Here is a 23,325-nt window from a genome sequence, read left to right on the forward strand (position 1 = left end):
GTTTAAATATGTTGATATATTGTATAACACTAATCGTTTGTACTTTTGCAGGCTACATCTTGTTCTTTACAGTGATTTTAACACTAAATTGCAGGCTAGAATTTCCATTTTTAATCAGCTCGGCCCTCATTTTATTGATGGTCCATTCTTGAACTCCTACAATTCCAGAGGACAGGAACTTGTTAATTTCATTAGTGAGTGAGATCTAGTGAACATTCACAATTACTGAAGAAGCTGCTCCACTCCCACCTATTTTGGTTGCAGTTGCCATTCAAGGATAGATTATAATCTTCTTTTCTGTGGGTTTTTAAAAAAATCTTTTATCTTGTGAAATTAATTTAAAAATATATATTTGTGATCACAACCCACTTACAGCTGTGATCTTTCCTCAATTATCCAACCCACGTCGCCTACCGAAGAATAGCTATCAACTTGCTCCAAACCCAGATGGTCCTAGGTAGGCATGGAAGCTAGAAGTCCCCTGTGGTTTCATAAAGCTTCTTAGTCAACCCTATGTTGTCCTTTTCGAGTTCTGTTTGTCAGAAGTGGTTACTGATGACCTTACAGTACCCACTTTTGTTGACATTTGCTGCAGAATGAATTCATCCCCGTTTAAGCCAGCAGGCAAATCAACTCGCTCTTCTTCTAACTGGTTTGATGTCACCTGATCAGCTACAAGGGGGCATCTGTGGGTAGCCTTGTAATCTATACCAAGGCATACATGGAGATTCAGCGTGTCATGCATTATATAAAATATGTATTAAAATAGGAAACATGCAAACCAAAAAACAATGAGGGTCATGTAATGCATGTCTGTGGAAGTAGGACTATCAAAGAGTTCTGGAGCACAGTCAGAGCATTTTGAGCTAGTGATAGCAACCTACCAAGCCCAAGCGCATATACACAACATCAGAACAGTGAGTTATCCATTCTGCTCATATTTATCGATTAAGAGCTTGTTGCTTTAATAGGCTGATGGACTCTTCTCATCCTGATTCCAGTAATGGTTCTTCTATTGAGCTATGCTAGGTTATACATCCCTTGCAAGAGAGACCCTCTAGCAAGGCGTCAGGCCCTAATAAGTTCGCCTTGGATCTATTTAAGTAAAATATCGTTTTATGGGCATCGCTACTTATTAATGTTTTCAACAAAACGTCTCATAAATGCTTACCTAGATCTTGGTCATTGTCACCCATCGTACCAATTTTAAAAAAGGTGAACAGGTAGCAACCTTGCTGCTATAGACCAATTTTACTTATAGACTCAGTTTAAGTCCTTGGCAGGACCTTTATTAAATAAGATCAGAGCACCGGCGGAGGAAAACAATATTATTAACCCTTCCAATACCGGGTTTCAAGAAGGTCTCCGTACCTTCGAGCAATGTTTGAGTCTTCATATGAATCTGGGTCATTATACAATAGTTAAGTAGTGCCCAATGTATGTACTTTCATGGATCTCTATAGTGTGTTTGGTTGAGTTAAACTGATCAAAGCATTGAATAACCATCCTAGAGCTGGGACTGCACGCTAATCTGGTGCACTCTCTCACCAATCTTAAAATGGACTTTGAGGCTAGAGTAGATTTTGGTTCCAATGGAGAGTATTTGGCCCCTTTCAAACTTGACTGAGGACTAGAACAGGGCTGTGTCCTAGCACTAATTTTGTTTATTTTATACTTTAATAATTTGAATAAGTATCTGATCCAATGTAGTCTGGCTCTGCCCATAATTAATTCCATACTGTTTCCGGCCTTATTGTATGCGGAAGGTGCACTTTTATTGGCCCGCATGCTCAAGAGCTTGGAGCTGATGGTCGGAGCATTAACTTTATGTAGGAGTTAGACTTGGAGACTAATTTTAACTTGGGTAAACTGATGGCATGTGGTCTGTGCAGTTCCTCTTTACAAGCCTTTAATATAGATGGTGCTGAATTTCTAAAGGTCTCCCAATTTGGAGATTATCCTTGAATCTTCTAACGCATGAACTTAAATTCTTTCTGTCAGGAGCCAGAAACTTGGACAACCTGTGGGTGCTTATCCGCAACAATTGGAAATAAGCCGCACACACAGTTATCAAAAATATATAAAAGACAATGAATCCCTTTAGTACTGTAGGGTGCCAGAGTCTGGGGTTAGGTAGTGTGCTTCTTGTGCAATTGGAAGAGAATTCCCGCATCCATTAACCTTTGTGTCTTGCCTCTTCTAAGAACTGGTTTTATATGTCATGAGGAGCTTGGACACCCATTCATAGATAACCTTATCAAACTTGCCCCACCTCTACTTTGGTTTTCTGTTTGGTTAAACCCTCATGCAAATTTAACTGGCTTGTTATCAGCAACTGCCCAAGTTGTGACAAGTGCTTTAATATAATATGGCTCTTATATGTTAAGACTGCTCTGAAAAAATTGGGGAGGCCTAACCTTTTTACAGAGCCCTCTATCATTAGTAAATCGGAGAGACTGAATGTGAAGCAACTGTTTTTCGATAAAAGGTGACTGATAGGGAAAGCAAGTTATTGTTAAAATACACAGTTATAAAATATGCTGTGTTAAAAACAACCCCGGGATTTGAACCTTACCTATTGAAGGTGGCTGGGCATTGGGAGAGGGCTCTCTTAACTCGTTTCAGGACAGGTGGTATTTGCTCTCAAATATGCTTTCCCCTGGGCCAATATGGCCGCATTAATACCTGTGTATGTCCCTGCAACGGTCAGTTGGACCAGACACTTCTGCACTTTGTCTATTTTTGTAAATTATATGGACTTTATTCTAAATGTGTTTAATGCCTTTGTTGAAGGGATGTGATTTCGCTAAATGTAGACATGCATTATGCTTTTCACAGCTTTTCAAAAATCGGCCATGAAATGCCGTAAAGTGGTGGTTTAAAAAAAAATAAAAAATCTGTACTCATTTTAACATTTGTACTTTTATGATTAAAAAATGTAATTGAATAACATTTTTGCTTGATATACCTATGGTATGTTCAAGCTTCAGCAGCTTTCAAAGATTCACTTGCTCAAACTGATTATATAGCTCCGTTAGACCTGACAGCCTTAGGGTGGTCACCCCCAACTTTCTGCCTGCCTCCCTCCACTTTTTGACAGTTTTTGCTGGCCTTAGGACTCTGCGCATTTTACCAACGCTAGCTCAGTGCTAAAGTGCATATGCTAACTCTCTAAAAGATGGCGACATCGGCTCATACCCAATAGGGTTTTTTAATTTACTTTTAAGTCCCTAGTGCACTGCATGTGCCCAGGGCCTGTAAATTAAATGCTATCAGTGGGACTGAGGCACTGATTGTGCCACCCACCTCAGTGGCCCCTTAACCATGTCTCAGGCCTGCCATTCCTGGCCTGTGTGTGCAGTTTCACTGCCACTTTTGACTTGGCATTTAAAAGCATTTGCCAAGCCTTAAACTCCCCTTTTTCTACAAATAAAACACCCCCCAAGGTAGGGCCTAGGTAACCCACAGGGCAGGGTGCTATGTAAGTAAAGGGCAGGACATGAACATGTGTGTTCTATGTGTCCTGGTAGTGTAATCTCCTAAATTAGTTTTCTACTGCTGTGAGGCCTGCTCCTTGCATAGGCTAGCATTAGGGTTACCCTCATGTACTGTTTGAGTGCTAGATTCTGATCTGAAAGGGGTAGCCAGGTCATATTTAGTATGGCCAGAATGGTAATACAAAATCCTGCTGACTGGTGAGGTTGAATTTAGTATTACTAATTTAGAAATGCCACTTTTAGAAAGCGAGCATTTCTCTGCACTTAAAATCCTTCTGTGCCTTACAGCCTGTCTCCAATCCACGTCTGGGCTGGGCTGGTTGACAGCTCCCTTATGCATTTCACCCAGACAACCACAAACACAGAATGCTCAGTCACACCTGCACACATCTGCATACTGAATGGATCTTCTTGGAGGTGGAGGGCCTGACACTTACATTTCAAAGAATAATAGCCTGCCAAAACCCCTACTGGGACCCTGGCAGGCAGGATGGAAATGAAAGGGGATCCTGTGCACTTCTTAGCCACTCTTAAGTCTCCCTTACTTTCAAGGCACATTTGGGTAAATAAACTGGGTCCCTGACCCTACCAACTCGGACACTTCTTGGGAAGACATTCTGCACCAGAACCTGCAACCTGCCAAGAGAAGCTGCCTGGCTGCCCAAAGGACTCACCTGGACTTCTTTGCTGTAAAGGACTGCTGCCTTGCTGTTGCGCTGCTTGCTGCCTTGCTGATCTATGGCTGAGAAGTGCTATCCAAGGGCTTGGATTGAGCTTGCCTCCTGTTGCTGAAGTCTCAGGACTAAAAAGACTTCACTTCTGCAAGGAAACTCCTTGTAAGGCAAAATAAAATTTAAAAAAAAAAAAAAAAAAAAAAAAAAAATCGACACACAGCGTGCCAGAACCGACGCATAGCCTGCCCTGTGGTGAGAAAATCACTTCAACGCCGAACCGGTATGACGCAGGCTGGCAAGAAGAATCGATGCTGCGCCAGCCGTGCAGCAGAAATTTCCCCGCATCATCCACCGGATCGACACAGCACCTGCGACTTTGTTTTGCGCGCCGAGGATTTCCACGCATCGTCCCTGGACGTCCAAAGACCCCGCATCGCAAAGAAGGATTTAAGCCTGCGTGCCGGAAACCGCCGCAAAGCCCTTGCCGCGTGGAAAAGAATCGACGCATCACGTGTGTTCGCCCAGAAAAACCGACAGACACCTGCCCTTTTTCCACGCATCTCCTCCTCTGCAGTCTTCGTGCAGATAATTTTGACGCAAACCAGGTACTTTGTGCTTGCAAGAGACAGTTGTTGCTTTTGAGAACTTAAGACTATATAATTGCAAGAGTGATATTTCAAAGTATACTTATCAAATCTTGTTTTGACCTGCATTTAATCAGATAAATATCTTATATTTTTCTAAACCTGTGTGGTGTCCTTTTGTAGTTTCGCACTGTGTTATTGCATGATTTATTGCACAAATACTTTACACATCGCCTTCTAAGTTAAGCCTGAGTGCTCAGTGCCAAGCTACCAGAGGGTGGGCAATGGATAGTTTGGATTGTGTGTGACTTACCCTGACTAGAGTGAGGGTCCTTGCTTGGACAGGGGGTAACCGGACTGCCAACCAAAGACCCCATTGCTAACAAGCTCTAAATCATATTAACACGTTTCCACACTGTAATGTATATGTAATAATGTTTTCACCTCACTCAAAACTGGCCTAACTTCAGTCAAAAAGGTTAGTATGTTGAAAACCATACTTCCACTAGAATCTACCACAACAGATTTCATAGCATATATGTGTTTAAGAATGCAGTGTTGAGGTCAACCTGACTGTAGGGAAAGACAGGGGAACAGATGTGATTATATGAAAGATATCTACAACTGCATTTACAGGTGAATTATGTATTGGAGCTCAGTGATCATCCTTATCCACATAGTATGGGTATGTATTAATATTGCCAGATACAAGGATATGATTCACTGCCTCTTCCGATGGGTGGTCTGCCAGAGTGCTTCCTTAAATCCCAAACTCACCCTCCTGGGTACCCTGGAGAACTTGGATTGTTCAATTTCACTACACAGGTTTGGGGCTACCTGTGGCCAAGAGGGATACTTGAAGGATATGAAGGAAGGTGGGTGCACCCTCCAGAGCATAAAGGATCTAGGGCATGGACAACTTCCTCAGTAGAACAAACTGTTTACCGGGTCTGGGGCTGCGCCAGCAAGCATATGTGCATTTGATGTCCTTGGCTCAGTTTCTGAGATTCAATAGATAATGTGGGTGAAAATACCAGGGACAAAATACCTGAAGTCAGGAAGAAATCAACCTCGTTCTTGGAGACAATTGTTGGCTTCTGAACACTGCATGTGGTGCACTGCACTGGACGCATCTATGCAATGCACTGCTAGTTTGAGTTTTACTGCTCTAGCTGTATTTAAGAAAAAGGTTTATAATAGAAAGATTTGCAAAAAATAATGGGCCAGACCTCATTCTTAAGAATGTCACAGATTATTTCTTTGTTTGGCTAGCTTTAAGAATGCATCCTATCAGCGTGTTTTGCATTGAGCCTATAAACAAACAGGTTCAGCTTTCAACTAAAATATTACCCACAGGCAGCTACTCCCAGAGCATATCAGCAATATGACTCCTCGCATTCTTCTCTACCCTGCTGTACCACCATCAACCTCCCCTCGACTTTTTGTTGATATGAAACATGAAAGCAGTGCTCATTACATTTGAGAAGTGTTGCCTTCAAGCAGAGAAATAAAGGATTATGGGGCTAAAAATATGTCTAAGTGGTTTGCATTAGGTTTCCAATATGGACCAGGACATACAGGTAAGCAACCTGAAAATGAACTCCCCCAGCTGCATTGCATGAGTTAGTTGTCACCAGAGAGGAACACTGGAGGCGATGGAAAAGGCTCAAACATTAGTTGTAGAATCTTGGAGGTAGAGATGTGACTGGTTGAGACTTTGGCAAAAGAAACTTGGAGAAAAGGGACTTCTAAAAAGGGATATGGAAGTTCAATGTAATGGGCACAATAAACGTCTTTAAAAAACAGCATAAAACTACTATAACCCGAAAAAAAAAAAAAGGAAAAACAAAGAGAGACAGAGACATAGAGGGAGAGACACACACACCTGTGTGTGGGGGAGAAGGGAAGGAGCACCAGATGCAGTCATGGGGGGTGGGAAGACGAAAAAGTATCTCAATCACAGTGCAAGCTGCAGAAGGGCACTAATTAACACAAACAAATCTGTGCTTGGTCCATGCTCCACCAAAAGGACAGAAGTGACACTTGGTCTGCACTGGCTAATCTGGAGCCAACAAATGGCAAGCAGAGGGCAGGCACCAACCCCATTACTGTAAACAATAGTCTTGCAAGCAAGAATACATGCACGGTCGTAGGCTTGACCTAAAAATAAAGACTGTGGTATAATACACAGTCTTGGTCAAGCACAGGGTTTTACCTACAACTAAAAACGTGCGCACGCGACAACCACAAATGATCTATATATGCTCAGTTATGAACACCTATTGTGAAGGGCAATGTAATTCTCACTTGTGGGGTTGGAAATAAAAAATAAAAAACTCAATACCCCATTCCAGAGGCTGCAAATGACACTCCAGGCGTACCAGGAAAGCACGTTCACACAGTCAGAAAATTTCTAAGAGCTTCTTAATATGGGGCTCACACATTTGTATCAACAGCCTCTTAATTTGATAGAGCATTATCAATACTCCTGAAAAACATATATAGTGACTGTCTACTGAACAGCACACTTAGTAGAAAAATCACAGCATACCTTTGAGTCCATGAGTTTATGTAGGCAAATATCTTGATGGCATGTTCTTTTCTGAGTTGCAGTCCATCTCCCCCTTCAATGTCTGATACTGAGTGGAAAAAGTAAATAAATAACTTCAGTATATTTACGTTTTACATGATAAATACAATAAAGTAGCACAGAAACAAGATTTCCCAAACACAATCTAGACCTAGTATCTTCAAACAAAGCAGAGAAGGAACAACAACGCCCTGAGCAGTAGGCTAAAATCATAGGTTTTCTTGAATATAAGACCAAATTACTACAGACCATGTCTCCATTAAGGAAAACAGAAACTGGGTTTATAAACATGAAGGAGTATAAATACGCAGAGGTGATGTATATATATCCTCCAGGAAATATCACCAACTGCTCAAAATCAGCCTGCACAGCTGTAATGAAAGATGGATCAGCTACTGGGCTTTGGGGGGGGGGGGGGGGGAGGGGACACGCAGGGAGCTTCCTTTCTTTCAAAGCTCCACTTAAGATTTCCAGAGCCACTTCATAGGATCCAATATATTTCTAAAATAAGAGAAATTATCACAATTGGCATGCAACATCTGGTGGGCTATGCTAATGTTATGCACGGATGCGCTGTGTACCAATTCTGGGCGTTGGTGCTTTGTTTCTGTAATGTGCATGAAAGTACAAGGATCTTTTATATGATCGGCTGTTGAAAGTTACCATCCATACTATCAAATATAAGAAATCCTTAATTCATCCATAAATTTTATTTAGTTTAAAAATCAGTTACCACTCAGTCTTGATTCTACCTGTAATCAAAGGGTTCTGCATTTACATTTTTCGTTTAAAAGGCAATATTCCCAGGCCATTCTTGAACACCAGTTCATTCACCACATTTGTTTTTCCCATTTTTAAATTACCAAGTTAAATTATCCTACCACCGGAGTTCATTCATTAGGCTCCAAACAATTGTGACAATTTCTGAGGAATAATGTATTAAATTACAATTTCCATGAGGTACGACATGTGTACAGCTTTCAGGACTTGAGTCTCGAATTCAATGTCCCATTGAGGGTGATGTGACCCGCTACAATTCTCATGAATATTTCTAGTTCATTATGGTTCCATTGGCTATTAATATCTTTATTACCCACTTTAGTTCTGCGCAACACGTATCAACCTCAAGTGACAGAACACATATCCTCAAAGCTTTTCTTCAGAATACTGATCCTTGATTCAGGTTTGCCTTACAAAGTAAACTGACTGGCCAGTAAAAAGTATAAAAAAATAAAATAAAAAAAAGAATGTAGTTTAGATTTCCAATTCAATTTTGGCTTGCCTTATAGTATACTAACAATTCTTTGAATTCATATTTTTACATTACATCTGTGTGATCCGGAACTCGTCCTCAAACTTTTACAATTCAAGATTTTGCCTTTTTTAAATCATTTGACCTCAAGATTAATATAATTTGAAGTGTGAACCCATGGAAGGTACCCACAAGAAACTTCTCAATCTTGCACTGCTTGATATTCTGGACGTTCTTTTTCTGGAAGACAAAAGAAGGAGTGGTAAACTTGCTAATTATCTGTCCACTATCTTTTTCTTCTCAAGTCAAAAATCTTGAATTGGCTTTGTGCTTCTGTGCTGGTAGCAACGAAAAGAGAAACCTGAGATTTTGTGTATTATTTTACCTCAAGGAAGCATATCAAGGCATACGGCCACGTACAATGTGGACCATTAAACTGCTAACAAGACTGCTCCACTGACAGTTTTCAGCAGCTTGCCTTCCTTTTAAAGTTTGGCCACTTTTCTTTATTTTAGGGCATACAGTGTTATTTTTTTTCAAATCTGGGCCCATCAAAATGACATTGATTTGGCAGATCCTTATGTGTCTGTGTTCCTGTCTTTCAGTTGTTATTGGTTTGTGTGCAAAGCATTACAGTATTTTGAGTCCTTTCAAATATTGATAGCTATTAGTTGGGGCCTTCTCCAATGACCAGTGTTCCGCTATATTTTTTGTATGTTTAGCACATTTATTAAAGTGTTCTTTGGATGGGCAATTACAGTGAATTATATTCTGTAATTCACTCATTTCATTTAACCCATTACATTGTGGCTTCACGTATTTTGATGACCATTCTGGCTTATTTTTGAAGAACAATCTTGTCTGCATTGCCTATCTTACTGTTACCTTGGATGGATTCTAAAATACTATGGCCCTCATTCTAACCCTGGCGGACGGCGTTATTTTGGAGAAAGGTACTGCCAACAGGCTGGTGGTACCTTTCCCCCCAAAAAATGACATTGAATGTACTACTCTGTCCGCCAGGGCGGCAACAGCCGCCAGGATGGAGACTTTGGTCTCCAGCCAGGTGGCCGTCACAGTCCCACCCTCAGGATTATGACCCCGCCTACCGCCACGGTTTTCGTGGCAAACTTACCGCTACGAAAACCATGGCGGCAGTCACTATCAGTGCCAGGGAATTCCCTCCCTGACACTGAAAGGGGGTGTCCCCCACCCCCTCCCTCTTACCAGAGCCCTCCCCCATCCTCCCCCTCCCGACATACACACATCTACACGCACAGACATACACACGCATGCATACATTCATACACACACTGACATACATCCTAGCGCACACGCATTCACACAACATACATGCACTCACACCCATTCATGCACAAACGCATCCCACACCTCTCACACCCGCATGCACGCATACACAAACATCCCCACACACAACACCCCCACCCTGTTAGAGCACCCGACTGACCTGCGTGCAGGGGGTCCTCTGGCAGGAGACAAGACGCGGCACTGCTGCCAGCAGCAGCTTACACCAGCGGAACACCACCAGGCTGTATCATGTGTCATGAAACGGTTGGCGGCGTTCTATATAGCGTGGCGCTGCTGCTGTAGCAGCGCCGCCATGCCCATAGCCGGAATTCCGCCAGCTTTCTAGTGGAATTCCGGCTACAGTCATAATATGGCAGACGGCAGGTAGCCACGGCAACAGTTTTTTTGGAGGCCATGGTGGTAGGCGGCATTTACTGCCATTGTCATAATGAGGACCTGTGTCTTAAATCACTTTTATAATATCCTCTCTGTAAGGAGTTTACAAGCAGATATTATCAAACAACTAGTACACTAATTTACACTTAACTTGAAAATAAGCAGTATTCGTGCCAACAAGTAGGAAGCCATGAATGTGCTAATGTACAGGGTTTAAACAAAAAAGATTTACATTTTCAGACTTAAACTAGAAAGTACAAATGCATACGGTCAAAGGGGCAGGTACCAGCTTACCAATAACTTGCGTAAGAGATTTTAGTACAAATACAACCGTCCGTGTGCGGTCTATCATTCAATGGACAAGTTAATTCACAATTCTTATAGGGAGATGTTACACCCTCAGACCACAATGCTACAAATGGCAAATTAGAGAGGGCAAAACAAATACACTAAACATCCATCAATGATGTTTGACAAATAACAAACACCTGTGTAAATACCGCCATATGCTGACCATGAGCAAGAATACCTAGAGGCAGCAAGATTAGCCAAATTGTCCCTAGTGCAGAGAGAGTCAATTAAGTGCCCAAAAAAGACCTAATGACTGTCTTATAGGATATTAAAAATGGGTAAAGACCTGGCAGAGATGGCCTTCCTGAGGTACACTAACCATACAGTGTAGATCTACTCCTAGACACACTTTAGGAAGGCATGTGAAAAATTAATATTGCCTGTGACAAATAATGCCGCAGACCTGAGAGTGGGTTATAAAGAAAATAATTAAAATTACACCGTACAAGCTAGGCATGCCCCTGTTGAGACTCCCAAGCTTTGGGAAGCAACATAAGAGTTCAGAAGTAGACAAAAGGCAGATATTCAAAAGCGGTGCAATTCTACAACTATCAACTGAAAAAGCCCAGTAGCGCTAGAGACAAAATCCAATTTCTGGTATCCACCAAACTGGCATAAGTAGACCATGCGACCTGGGAGGAGTTCCCTTGACCAGTGGATCTGCAGTGTCTGGGGTATTCCCGTCCCCTTGCAGAAGGCAACCGTCTGCAAGAACTTTGCACAATGTATTAGGAGCAGAGGGATGTAATTAAGGCTTCAGAACGATTTACGAACCTGTCTTCAGTTTGTCCATGTTCATTTTGTCTTCGGGAATGCCATGGAGCCTTACGTTCTGTTAACTTCTTTTCATCTACCAGACTGCACAATTTTACTATACATCTTGGTATACGCCTGGGTATAGGTTGTACTTTATTAATCTATATTCAGATCTGCATTCATTATAACTATAGTTAATCAAGATACAATCTTAACATGCTCTCTAAATTAAATTTACAGTGGGCTTTCAGGGGTGAACTGAAGGATTCAAGATTAAAATGCATATGCTCTTCTTAAGTAATGTAATCTTGTAAGATGCACCAATTAGAACTCGAACAGCATTAGTAGTTCAGGGTAATTTTCACTGAATAGAAGTAGCTCTTAATGCAGAAGAGGCTGGAGACCCCAGCTCTAGCAACTTTCAGCAGCTATTAATAAGACTGGCCACAAAATACTGCTTGATCAACTGACTTCACGTCCAATCATTGACAGCTGCTCTAACTTCTTGACTTCCTTCGAGTTAATGCAAACAACAAGCTAATTGAGACTTTTTCCCAAACTCCCTTCCCTCCATGCCAATTCCCTCCAGAGTGCTGATTTAATCAACAAGCTTGGAAATTTACAGAACCACTTGGCTCCAGCACCTGGCACGAACAATAGTGCAAACAAGCATGTCTCAGACACACGCCTTTCCAACAGCAGCTACCGCAAATGTGTTCCTTTTTTTTGTATTACCACAGTAGAGCGATCCCTGGGCATGAATCTACTACTAGAAACAATCGCTGAGCAGAAACCCAGTACTGGACATCAAGGATATTTTTTGAAGGTAGAGTACAACACCCAACAAGGGCAATGACAGGAACATTCTTTTTGTCCCTTAGTTGCAGATGTGTTTCTGGGTACCTCTATCTTGCCTACCCATGGTGACTGAAAGTAACACTCACCCTGTAGGTATCAGGTTCTCTCTAGAGTGGACTCCACCAACCCGCCCCCTCCCATACTGACACAGGCAATGGCTCCCCCATGTATTAATGGTGAATGGCTATGATAGATTACCCTTAGCATAACAGTTGTTTAGCTTCTGTTGGATAAGTTCATATGGTCTCATTGCTGTAGCCATTACACTTTTCCTCTTCTATTTTTGGATGTTCTTTCCTATGGATGTCTGTATCCTCTGTACCACAATAAAGATCGTTTTTGAAAGAAAAACAAATGTGTACACTGAACAATAAAAAATAAAAATAAAAAACAGGCTTTCGGCTTTATGGAACAGACTGAGTGTTTATCCCCAATATGTCAACACCAGTGCCACTTCAGCACAAGGAAACTGTCCTTCATGAAAACAAGTGTCACCACTTTAGAGCAGAGTTAATTAATTTCATTGACAGTCTGCCATGACTTGTGTTGACTGCTGAATGCAACCATGATCACATAGCGGGACACCATTTTCCATATCTTGGATACAAAATTCAAACACACAAAAGACATACTTAGGAAATACTCAGTGGACTTCAATAATAAAGGGCTCATATGTGTATACACATAAAATAATAATTACATGTCAATACTAAAATAACTTGTTACAATCCCATGTGATAGCTTATTAATGTAACCTCGCAATTAACTTCACTTGACATTCGCTAAACACTCACCATGCAGTGTTGTCATCAATTCTTATATCAGTAACGTTATCTATGTTATCATTGAACACGTCATGAGTAAGGTAATGTGTGAAAGTATAAGCAGAGCATAAAAAAGGGCACAAGAACTTCAGGGCTCACATTATATAGTTACTTCAGTACTCAATTAACTAACTAGTGAATTTCAGTGTTTTTAGTTTAAAATGTTATGTTGCAAATGACATTCCTATCCAACTGTAACAACACTATCTTTGGATTTTCAGTGAATTTCTAGTTTTTTTTTTTTTTTTTAATGTAAGTCACTGTCAATCAGGGATCAAACAGGGATCATTGCAAAATCTGTTAAACAGTTAACTAAAGCATTTGTAATCAAAATATTAAAGAAGCCCCCACCAGTATCCCAACCAGCACCCATCTTGCGTACTCGCAAACACCAGCAACAAGTGTGCTCCAGCAATTGTAACTAAGTTCTTCCCTGCTTGAGCTTGCGAGAAGGGAAGGAAAGAACATGTTCGCTCCCGCCTGGCTGGAGCATTAGTACTCCTCCAGTATGTGGGATACAGAGCACCAGCAGATGGAGTTCTCTGGACCGAACTAGGGCTTGGGGAGGGCCCGCAGCCCCTTACTTCACCCCCTGCCCAAAAACCCCCAAAGAAACGAGCGCCACAGAAAGGAAGTCCCTGGGGCCTTTTGAAAGCCCTGGAAGTAAGGACCACAAGTCCTCACCCTTTTAAACTGCAATCGACGGCGGGATGTGGCCCTCAGGGGCTTCATGAGGTTCTAGTCGAGGGGTTCTACAAACACCCTCTCAATGATATTTAAAAAACAAAAACAAAACACAAAGGTGACCCACCTGTCCCACCCTTAAGCTCAACTCAGCATCCTCAGGGAAAACAGCAGCTCAGGGAGGGAAGCTCCAGGCAAGCCCCCCTCAACAACAGCGACCAGCAGGGGAGGATGGGGAGAGGGAGGAGGGAACCAAGGCAGATGAGTAGCTTTAAAAAAAAAAAAAAAAAAAAAAAAGGGAAAGAGGAGGCTTTTTTTGTAATTATTAAATATCAGAACACAGATACACTCATTTTTTTTTGTTTATGTTTTTGGTCTGGGGTAGAGGGGTCAGGGTATCCCCACTCTAATACCACTATATGTTTGTTTTTCCCTTTTTGGAGGACAGGGGTCCGAGTCCTCAAGACCTAAAACAGCTACCATCACTTATCACTTTCTGGGTAAATGTCTAGCTTTTGCCAAATCCAATGAAATTTGGTTCAGCCATTTTGGCTATGGGAATTTCATTGGGGAAAAGCATTTTGTGACCCTCACTTTTGTTGGCCCCTGCTTGACAGATCATCCCAAAACTTTCCAGGAAGGGTCTGAGGCATATGAGACTTTTCTCATTGTAAAGATTTGTCAAGCAGTGCCAAAGTTTTTAGCAAACCAAAAACTCTAATTATGTTTACTATGGAAACTTGGTCCTAACTATAACTAAAACATTATTTTGTGTATATAATATATATATATATATATATATATATATATATATATATATATTTTTTTTTTTTTTCTTTTTTTTTTTTTTTTCCCCCAACTGGTTAGGTCACAGTTTACATAGGAAAGGTTTTTTTGTTTTCTAAATATCTTTATAACATTGGGGCTATGCAACGAATCTGCACAAGCTGCTATTCAACATGGCTTAAAGTTAAAAAAAAAAAGCAACAAAAGAAAGTGCTATGACACAGTCAACACTGGCAGTGCTTTTTCTTTCCTCTTTAAACTTGAAGATGCCCAATTGCACAAGACCCCACAGTACGCCAGACACATACAAAATTGCATGACTCAGAGGGCAGGTGAGGGTGCGTGTGGGGAGAAGAAACAGATGAGATGAGTTGGACGGATAGGGTGAATAAACGGCTATGGGAAGCAAGCAACAAAGGGAAAAGCAGTGACGGGGGTTGGGGAGGGGAAATCTGTGGACGGGGACCCTACCCATTACATTCATGCCTGGAAAATAAAATGCTCAATAATAAAAGCTGTAATAGAAAATTAACAAACCGTGGCACAAATATATTGTTATCTTCGCATTGCCAACATACATGTTAACCAGCGCCATCTCTGTTAGGCCCCAAACACAACAGCATGAAAATGCAGCTTGCAGTTCTTTGGAGGCCGACATGATGAAAAGAAAAATAAAAAAAGCATGAGACACTCCGCCAAAGAGAAGGCACCTACCAAGAGATCATGCTAAGTGGGTTAGGACACGGGGTGGCAGACAAAAAGAATATTTTCCACTTGTGAATTAGCATATCACATACTGTGCTTCAATATCGCTCTGTGGAGACCTCAACGACTATGGGTTTAGATAACGTCCAGTCTACAACTATATTGTGGCAATCAATAAACTGCTCCGGTCGCATACACACTTTCATATTAAAGTTTTGTGCCGGACTGCCTTTATTCTCAAGAGTTACATTGTGCAATAATGTCAGCATTTCATGGCCCCTAAACAAAAAAAACAAATCAAGTAGTTAATTAAGAGGGAGAAAACGCTTCTGTTGAAAGCAAAGCAACTCATAAATGTGTATAAACTAAATATTGGTCTGATGCATGGAGCCATCACTTTGCTACGTATTAATAATGACGCAAAAGCAGCGCAAAGAAGCACATTTCCAACAGCCAACTGAGTTTTGTTTGGGTGCACAGTTAAACATGGGAACGGTTTAGTGCAAGTACCGAATTAATATTTAGGAACTTGGGGCCATATGTACGAAAGCTTTTTCCCATAGACACAGAATGGGTAAAATCCTTTGGTACATCTGGCCCTTAGCACCTCAAGGGGCAGAGTGACAACTCACTGGCAGGCTTGAGTTGCACTAATAAACAAAACTACTGTGCCTTTTTTGGTTTTCAACTGAATAAGACATTCGATTATGATTAATTGAAGAAACGGGGCATCAGCACTTCACACGGAGAACATGATTATAGCACAGCATGGTTGAATAACGCTAGCGTGCTTCCCCTCCCCCAAAAATAGCTTGAACAGAAGACACGCTGAAAATTACATACTGGAAGAGTCCCCACAAAGATGGGGACAAGCAGCCACAGGAGGGAGGTGGTGAGAGGGAACAGGACAAGTAGGAACAGATGCGGGTGGGTGGGAGGTGCTGGTAGAGACAGCCTGCTAAATTATGGTACTTTGAGGGAGTACTACAGTTCAAAAAAAAGTTTAAGTACTTCTGCAGGCGCACAGGCAGGAAGCAGTACTTGGTCCAAGCTCCCTGGCATGGAGGCCAGGAGGAAGCAGGCGGCGAGGAAGAGGGGCATTCCAATAAGAACCAAGAAAACGAGAACGACGTGGGAGCCAACCAAAGATAAGTAATGGGTGGGCTTTAAGCCTATTTCAAGGTTTCTTTTTTTTCCCCACGTTGTGCAGGCAAAACCTAAAGAAATTCATCCACACTGGGTTCTACATGGCAATGCAGTTATGTCAAGCAGGGGCCAAGAAAAAAGGGGGAATAACAAAAGTCTTTTATTATCATTTGTCAAGACATTAAGGCTGTACTTAAGGGATGTGCTTTCCTTGGTGTAGTCTAAATCAGGCCAGTAGTTTGAGAAATAAGTGTTTAAAATGTGTTCCTTTTGAGCATGAAAAGGATAACTGTATAGAAATATTTACAGATACTTTCTGCCTCAGCAACGCAAAAAAAAATCTGATCTAATCTCAAGATTAAGCTTTTTTTTTCCACATCAACCATTTTGGCGCTGCAGGTTCCAAGATGCAGTACCCAAATGTTCTGACTGGCAGGCCTCTATACTGGGAGAAAATATTGTTATAAGCCAAATCTAAGGTTTTTGGTACCACCCATCCTTTAACTGCCTCCTTCCCTTTGTCAGATTTGCATCAAATGTGCCAGAGTGCCAAATATGAGCAACTAGACACTTACATCCTCGCCTTTTCACTATGGTCCTGGTACCTGCTTGGAACACAACATCAGAAGTGAAGTTAAACAGGGATGTGGAATTTAATAAAATATCTACTTGTCCATAGAACACGTTCATTCCTAAATCTACTTGTCTTGTTTAAAAAAATATATATATCTACTTGTCCATTTGGTGCCATGTAGAGTGGCAACAGATTAAGGCAGCAATGTCATTATATGGGAGCTCTGATAATAGCCTCTCTGATTATACCTGGGCTAATACTATAGCAGGGCTTGAATACTAGAAATGTCCTTAATTAGCCACCTTTCCACAGATCTACATAATGGGGCTAGAGTTAGCAGTAAACAAAGGTTCAAGGTTGGAATGGCCTTTAGAGTCTGTGCAAACTTACTAACTTGCATGTTTTATGGGTTCTCACCGGCTCTTCTCTAATCTTTTCCCATACAGGAAAAGGTTGGATATTAACTCTTGACAAAGGCAGAAGTAAAACTTCTTCCAGAGTTGGAGAAAAAAAAGTGGTTGGAGGGAAAGTGAGATTGGAAACACAACAAATTTTGCATTAGCAAATCTACACATGCATATTTGCGGGCGCTAAGATACAGTTGACAAATATTACGATTTCCTGGTCTACTTCTGAAAACTGTGAATTCATGAAATATGTAAATCTGCACTAATGCAAGGAAATATAACATGGGTGTACTGTCTTTACTTTAACATTTGCTCCCCTAATTAGGCCTAGCATTAACCAAGACATTTTCCTTTTAATAAAATTCTATCTTTTTCTCTCACTATCCATCTAGTGGCTGCCTTCACTGTGAGTGACAGCAGTCTGCTCTTTCACAAGGAGCATACTAGCACACAAAGTAGTTTTATTCAGTGCCAGAAAATACTTTGTCAGTGTGTGCTTTTTGAGACCAAAAAATATTTTTGCTTTTGCCAATGTTTGTTACAATGGTGATGGTCTCGCAACTCCCACAACAATAAAGTTTTACAAAAGTCATGTCAAAATAAGACCTACATTGACAAAACCAAAAACACTGACCATCGATGTCATTCCTATTGGTTTTGCCAATGCTTGTTTATTTTCATGTTTACCATAATCTTGTTGAATCTGGTTTCACCTATTTTCCATTACATTTTTGAAAATACAGGCATGCATCAAAATATTTTACTGAATGATGCTTTAAATAAATAGTACCTCAAATTTCACAGTGATTTAGCAAAGCATGTTTTCCCTAATTGCATTTTTTGTGACCATTTTATTACGAAAGCAAAGGATCTTTACTCATGTTTTCATGCTTCTGAAAATATCTGCATCGGATTAGAGACCTCATGTTGTTTAACTTTGCAAACATGTACCCATATTTTTACTGGAACCACTGTCAGTAGTGCAGTCCGAGCTTGCAACATATATTTAGAGCCCTCACCCTAAAAATAAAGGCTTTGCATTAATGAACCATAATTACAAGCTCGAACAGCATAAACATAATATTAACTTAACTGTGGACAATTTCCATCCCACCTTTATAATGTGGTACTGTAAACTAGCAGCCAAAGGGTTTGTGCTGCATGGGGTTGGGCCTACTTGTCCCAAGGACAAAATAAACATGAAAACTTGTTGTCCTTCACCCCAAACAATACTTCCTTGGTGTCAGGCTACAGGCATTCCACACCCCTGTTAAATATACAATGAACCTGCCAAATTGCATGCAGATCTATGAAATGGCACTATGGTCATTAGCAATTTCAAGTGTTTGTGACTCCCCTCTCCACTTTTTAAGTCTCACCTGCGACAGCACAAGCGCTGCATGCTGTCTAGCTTGTAAGATATTGGGTACAACAAGGGGCTTGCAGCAGGACCATTTCTTAACATTTGTTGGCTTCACTGTCACTCTTATTTGTTGATTTCTAATTGGTCAGTGTGTGTGGACTTCACTTCCTCTTCTTTCTGCTGGAGCATGGACTAAGAACTGATTGCTTCAGCTGGTTTGCTGTCCTTCCACAGTCGCACTGTCATTGAGGCAGTACTTTTAGTTTTCCTTCTTCTCAGATTTCCTTGTACAACGTCTGCCATTAGTTGCTATGCCAAACACACTTCAATGGAGCCCTACATGTTTATAGTGACAGAGGTTATCTGCTTTTATTGTGACAACAAAAGGTTATGGGCTTCTAAATGTATTTTCACTAAAACACGGATATTGCTTTCTTAGTGATAGGATTTTTTTTGCTAAATGCAATATTTGGTTTCTTTTTCGTGCACGAGGAGATTAACTGATTTGCTCAGAATCACAGGGGCGTTGTGCAAAGACCTAACAAGCATTGGCAAAGCCAGCAGGTCTTGCCTTTGAGACTATTTATTCTACCATGGACTTTTGTTCATGGTGTACAGCAAGGGCATTGCTGGCTCTGGCAATGATTTTTAGCCATGCTGTTTAGCAGCATGGCTAGAAATAATAATATTAAACAAACAAAAAAGGACTAGGATGCATCCAGCGCTAATGCATTTTTTAATTTTTTTTACCCCTAGTTGCATCATAGTGTTTTTTTTTGTTTTTTTTAATTACTTCTAGCCACACTGCAAAAAATATGTACTGTTGTACAGCATGATTACAAAAGTACTGCCAGGGACAATAACTCTTGTAGGTGAGGCCTGTAGGCTTTGCCAATGCTTATTTAACTTTGCTTTTCTTTGTTGGATCTCAATGAAACCTGACAACCCTCTTAAGTGCATGTCAAGTGCTGTGCCGACCCATGAAACTATGCCCAAGTTATTAGCAACTTTCTTAACCCCCCCCCTTTTTTCTTTTTTTTAACTCCCCCTCCCTCTGTCATCTGTATGACACCTGAGATGCTTACATTGGGCCTACTATACCAACAGCCTACAAAACGTTCATGCAGATTCACTACATAGCATCAAGCCATTACAACATGAAAACACTTGTCCTCTCCCCCACCATGGATCTGCATAAAACATGCCATAGACACAAAAGATTAAATATTCTGTCTGCCACATTTCATGTCAATTTGTCAAAGGATGCCACATATTTTAACAAAGTAACACTTTAAGAGCCACCTATTTAAATGTGCCTATCCTTGACAGATATACACGTTTCAAAACACCACAATTATGCTAAAAATGCCTAGTGTAAATCAGTTAAGCATCACTAATTACAGGCAAACCAAGAAGCACCTTTTCAACAGTCCATATCTCTATGATTTCATCATTAGAAGCCAGACATTTTTTTCAAAAGCTAGTAATTAAAAAAAACTAATGCATGGATTTTCACCAAGCGAATCCTAAAAGTGATATTCTACTTTCACGCCAAGTTCAAGTTCAGAGTAACTCTGTTCATCATGTTTTTGCTGGTCTAGAAAGCTAAAATTTCCTGAAAGAGTTAAAATGGATTAAAAAAATATTTAAAAAGGCAGGTATTTTTATTATTACGAAAAACAGTAAATTAGTGCTGAAGCGGAGTCTCTTGGGTTTACAATGAGGGATTGTTGGTTATGTATATAAACATTATATATTACACAGCTGAAATAACCACTGTGTAGTTATGCTTCTGACGGTGTTATTTGAAAAGGATTTTTTTGGTTTGCCTCTAACTTTCAACCCTATGGATGGAATTACATGAAACTTGCTATTTATCTAGTCAGGTAAGTTTCAGCATGCCAAGTTTTGTGACGATCTGTTCATGGGTAAAAAGGTAAGGGACGAGTGAAGAGGTGGGAATCAACAAAACAACAAAAAAAACATACAATTCCCCATTGTAGCTCCTACAAGAAATTTTGCTGAAAGATATAGCAACAACCACTGAACAAATTTATATGAAACTTTGTATGAAAGCAGAACTTTCGTTTTTGTTTTGGTGTAGGTCTGTTCAGTAGATTTGAGATATCAGCATTTTAAAACAGCTGAATTACACTTTTGTATATATCTGACGTTTAATTCACAAGTCACAAACTGACTGGGTGGATTAGGCCTGAAAAATGTTTAGCCCACCATCATGAAATAGAGGAGTTAGCTCCGACTCACGAATTTCGAGCAATTGAAAATAAAAAAACACCATGGCCTTATTGGAGAGCTTGAGGGTGATGAGAGCAACTCCCAGACTTGACCAACTCAAGGGATGTGGTCAGGTGTACCTAGAGGCAAGCCACTCCCGAGGGAAAAAAATAAAAAATAATAATAAAACACACCAGCAACTATTTTAGATGCAAGATTTATCTATTATTTTATGAAGAATCAGCACATTCTTATGAAACCCTCAGAGATTTGACTGATTCCTGAGAATATATTGCTCACTATTGAAATAGCTCTTGAATGTCTATCACAGATCACTGCACTCTGTCACAGGAGGGCTATTGAATAAAAGAGAATTAAATGTTTTGATGTGATTTTTATTTTCGGGTAACCAACTTTTTTGCTCATTTGCAATGGCTTTCTGGGTTATTATTAAAAAAAAGAAGAACAGGAGAGGGGAAAATTCAGATAAACATGTAGTGGGGAAAATGAAGATCTGAAAGATATTCAGAGACTGAGGTTTCACCTTAGCCACTAGAATCTGCTGTGCGGAAGTTTGTCACCTTTCCACCAGGTGAGAAAAAAATTGTCATCCAAGTTTGTAGCATGCACTTTAAGCATGGGTAGCTAAAGAAAACACATCTTATATGGATTTTCAACGCACAAGCATCTCAATGCTTGGTAGGAACATCAGTTCAATGCTGAAAAAAAGAGAAATTCAGAAGAGGGAAGGACATCTTCCATAATGCAACACACCATACCTCTTGTAATGCGTTGCCTCAAAATGTCCTGCAAGCAGGACATGATCCCTGCCTTATAACAACTGCAGGCTTCCATTGCTTAGTGTGCTGTAAGGCTATTTAATCTGGAGATCAAAACGAAAGAGAAAACAAAAATTAAGTGCTTCTACACCAGAAGGTCTGTCTAAAAATATATCCATTTTTAAGCTAGTTCTTTTCCCATTGATAAAGTTCCAGTTTTGTTTATGCCAAAAACGTAAAACACAAAAAAAGTTTTTAAAAAAAGGCTCTTTTCAAAACCAATTTTCTGAAATATATATATATATATATATATATATATATATATATATATAGATAGATAGTATGTTTTTTATGCAAGTGGGAGCATTTTAGATTGAGTTAAAGGGATGGACAAAAGGAGAGATGTGGGAGTTACACAGTGGGCAAGTGCATGATAGTGGGGGGCGGTGGGTGAACTGTTCTTTGGGGGTTATCCACACAGTCAGGGCTCTGGCCAGGTCCGCACCCAACCCACCCAGGGACACCTAACCCACCCTTCTGCATACCTATTTAAGCTTTGTGCACATGTGGTTGGCAACAGGTTCTGGCCTCCTACCACTAATGAATCAGATCTTCTACAGCATGACATACTTAGAACTTTTCATTAATCCCCCTCACAAGTACATAAGGAGTTTAGAGACCATACTGGAATATGTGAATAATTTAGATTGGATCACAGAAAGTATTTTCCAAGACTTAATGCAACAGCTTCCTAAAAATCGATGTACATGAAGATACTCAAAAGAACAGAAAATCCATGTTGTAGACTAATCATTTACAGTGCAACTTTTATCCACTAGATAACAGCCACATATGCTGACTATTTTCTCCACAAAGTGGTGGTACATTAGTATTCCTACATCGAATACTTCAGTAGCTCTATTCCAAAAACTGAAAGCTATCACACTAGAAATTTGATTGAAGTATGAAGGCCATACATGCAGCGTATACTTTCATCCTCCAAATATTTGAGGGAAGAAGTCAAAATGACTCTTGATCCCAGAAGTGAAGTCAGTGATTATTTTTTTCAGAACCATTATGTTTTCCCTATTTTTAAAAGAATTTCACACAAGGTGTGAAGAATACTTTCTAAACATCTATAGGCTTGTGTGCAGCACCCAGTTAGGCCAACATATTCATGGTGAACAATGAAGAAGACTATATTTTCAACAACACCAAATAGATTGAATGATTACTTATTTATCTAACATACACTGATTTTTTTTTTGGTTTGGAAAGAAAGTAAAAACCGTTTAGTTAAGGAGCTTAACAATATACATATACGTATCTTGTTCACTCACACAACACACACTGAATGTGAAAACAGAAACTTAGGTCAAATCTGTATACAAAACCAGTGGACAAAAGTAATTCATTAAAATGTCAGAACCCCGCTCTCACAGCAAATTTGGTGTTTTAGTAACTCACATGCCTTAAATTGTCTCTAGTCCTAGAAAATATGAGTCAAATGAAAATGACGGTGTGCATCAAATAAATGTAAAGAGAAAAGCAGCAGG

The 23,325-nt window shown here is 40.3% G+C and overlaps 1 protein-coding gene across 2 annotated transcripts in view; it reads right to left on the bottom strand.

Annotated features, from left to right (window-relative positions):
- Positions 1-23,325, bottom strand: part of USP34 (ubiquitin specific peptidase 34) — a 1,940,069-nt gene that overhangs the window by 1,911,710 nt on the left and 5,034 nt on the right. For both annotated transcript variants that reach the window (XM_069234398.1, XM_069234397.1), the window contains exon 2: positions 7,307-7,394. In XM_069234398.1, the coding sequence (XP_069090499.1) occupies positions 7,307-7,394 (88 nt within the window). The remainder of the gene's footprint in view (positions 1-7,306; positions 7,395-23,325) is intronic.

Source organism: Pleurodeles waltl, chromosome 5, assembly GCF_031143425.1.
Source record: "Pleurodeles waltl isolate 20211129_DDA chromosome 5, aPleWal1.hap1.20221129, whole genome shotgun sequence".
Taxonomy (NCBI): domain Eukaryota; kingdom Metazoa; phylum Chordata; class Amphibia; order Caudata; family Salamandridae; genus Pleurodeles; species Pleurodeles waltl.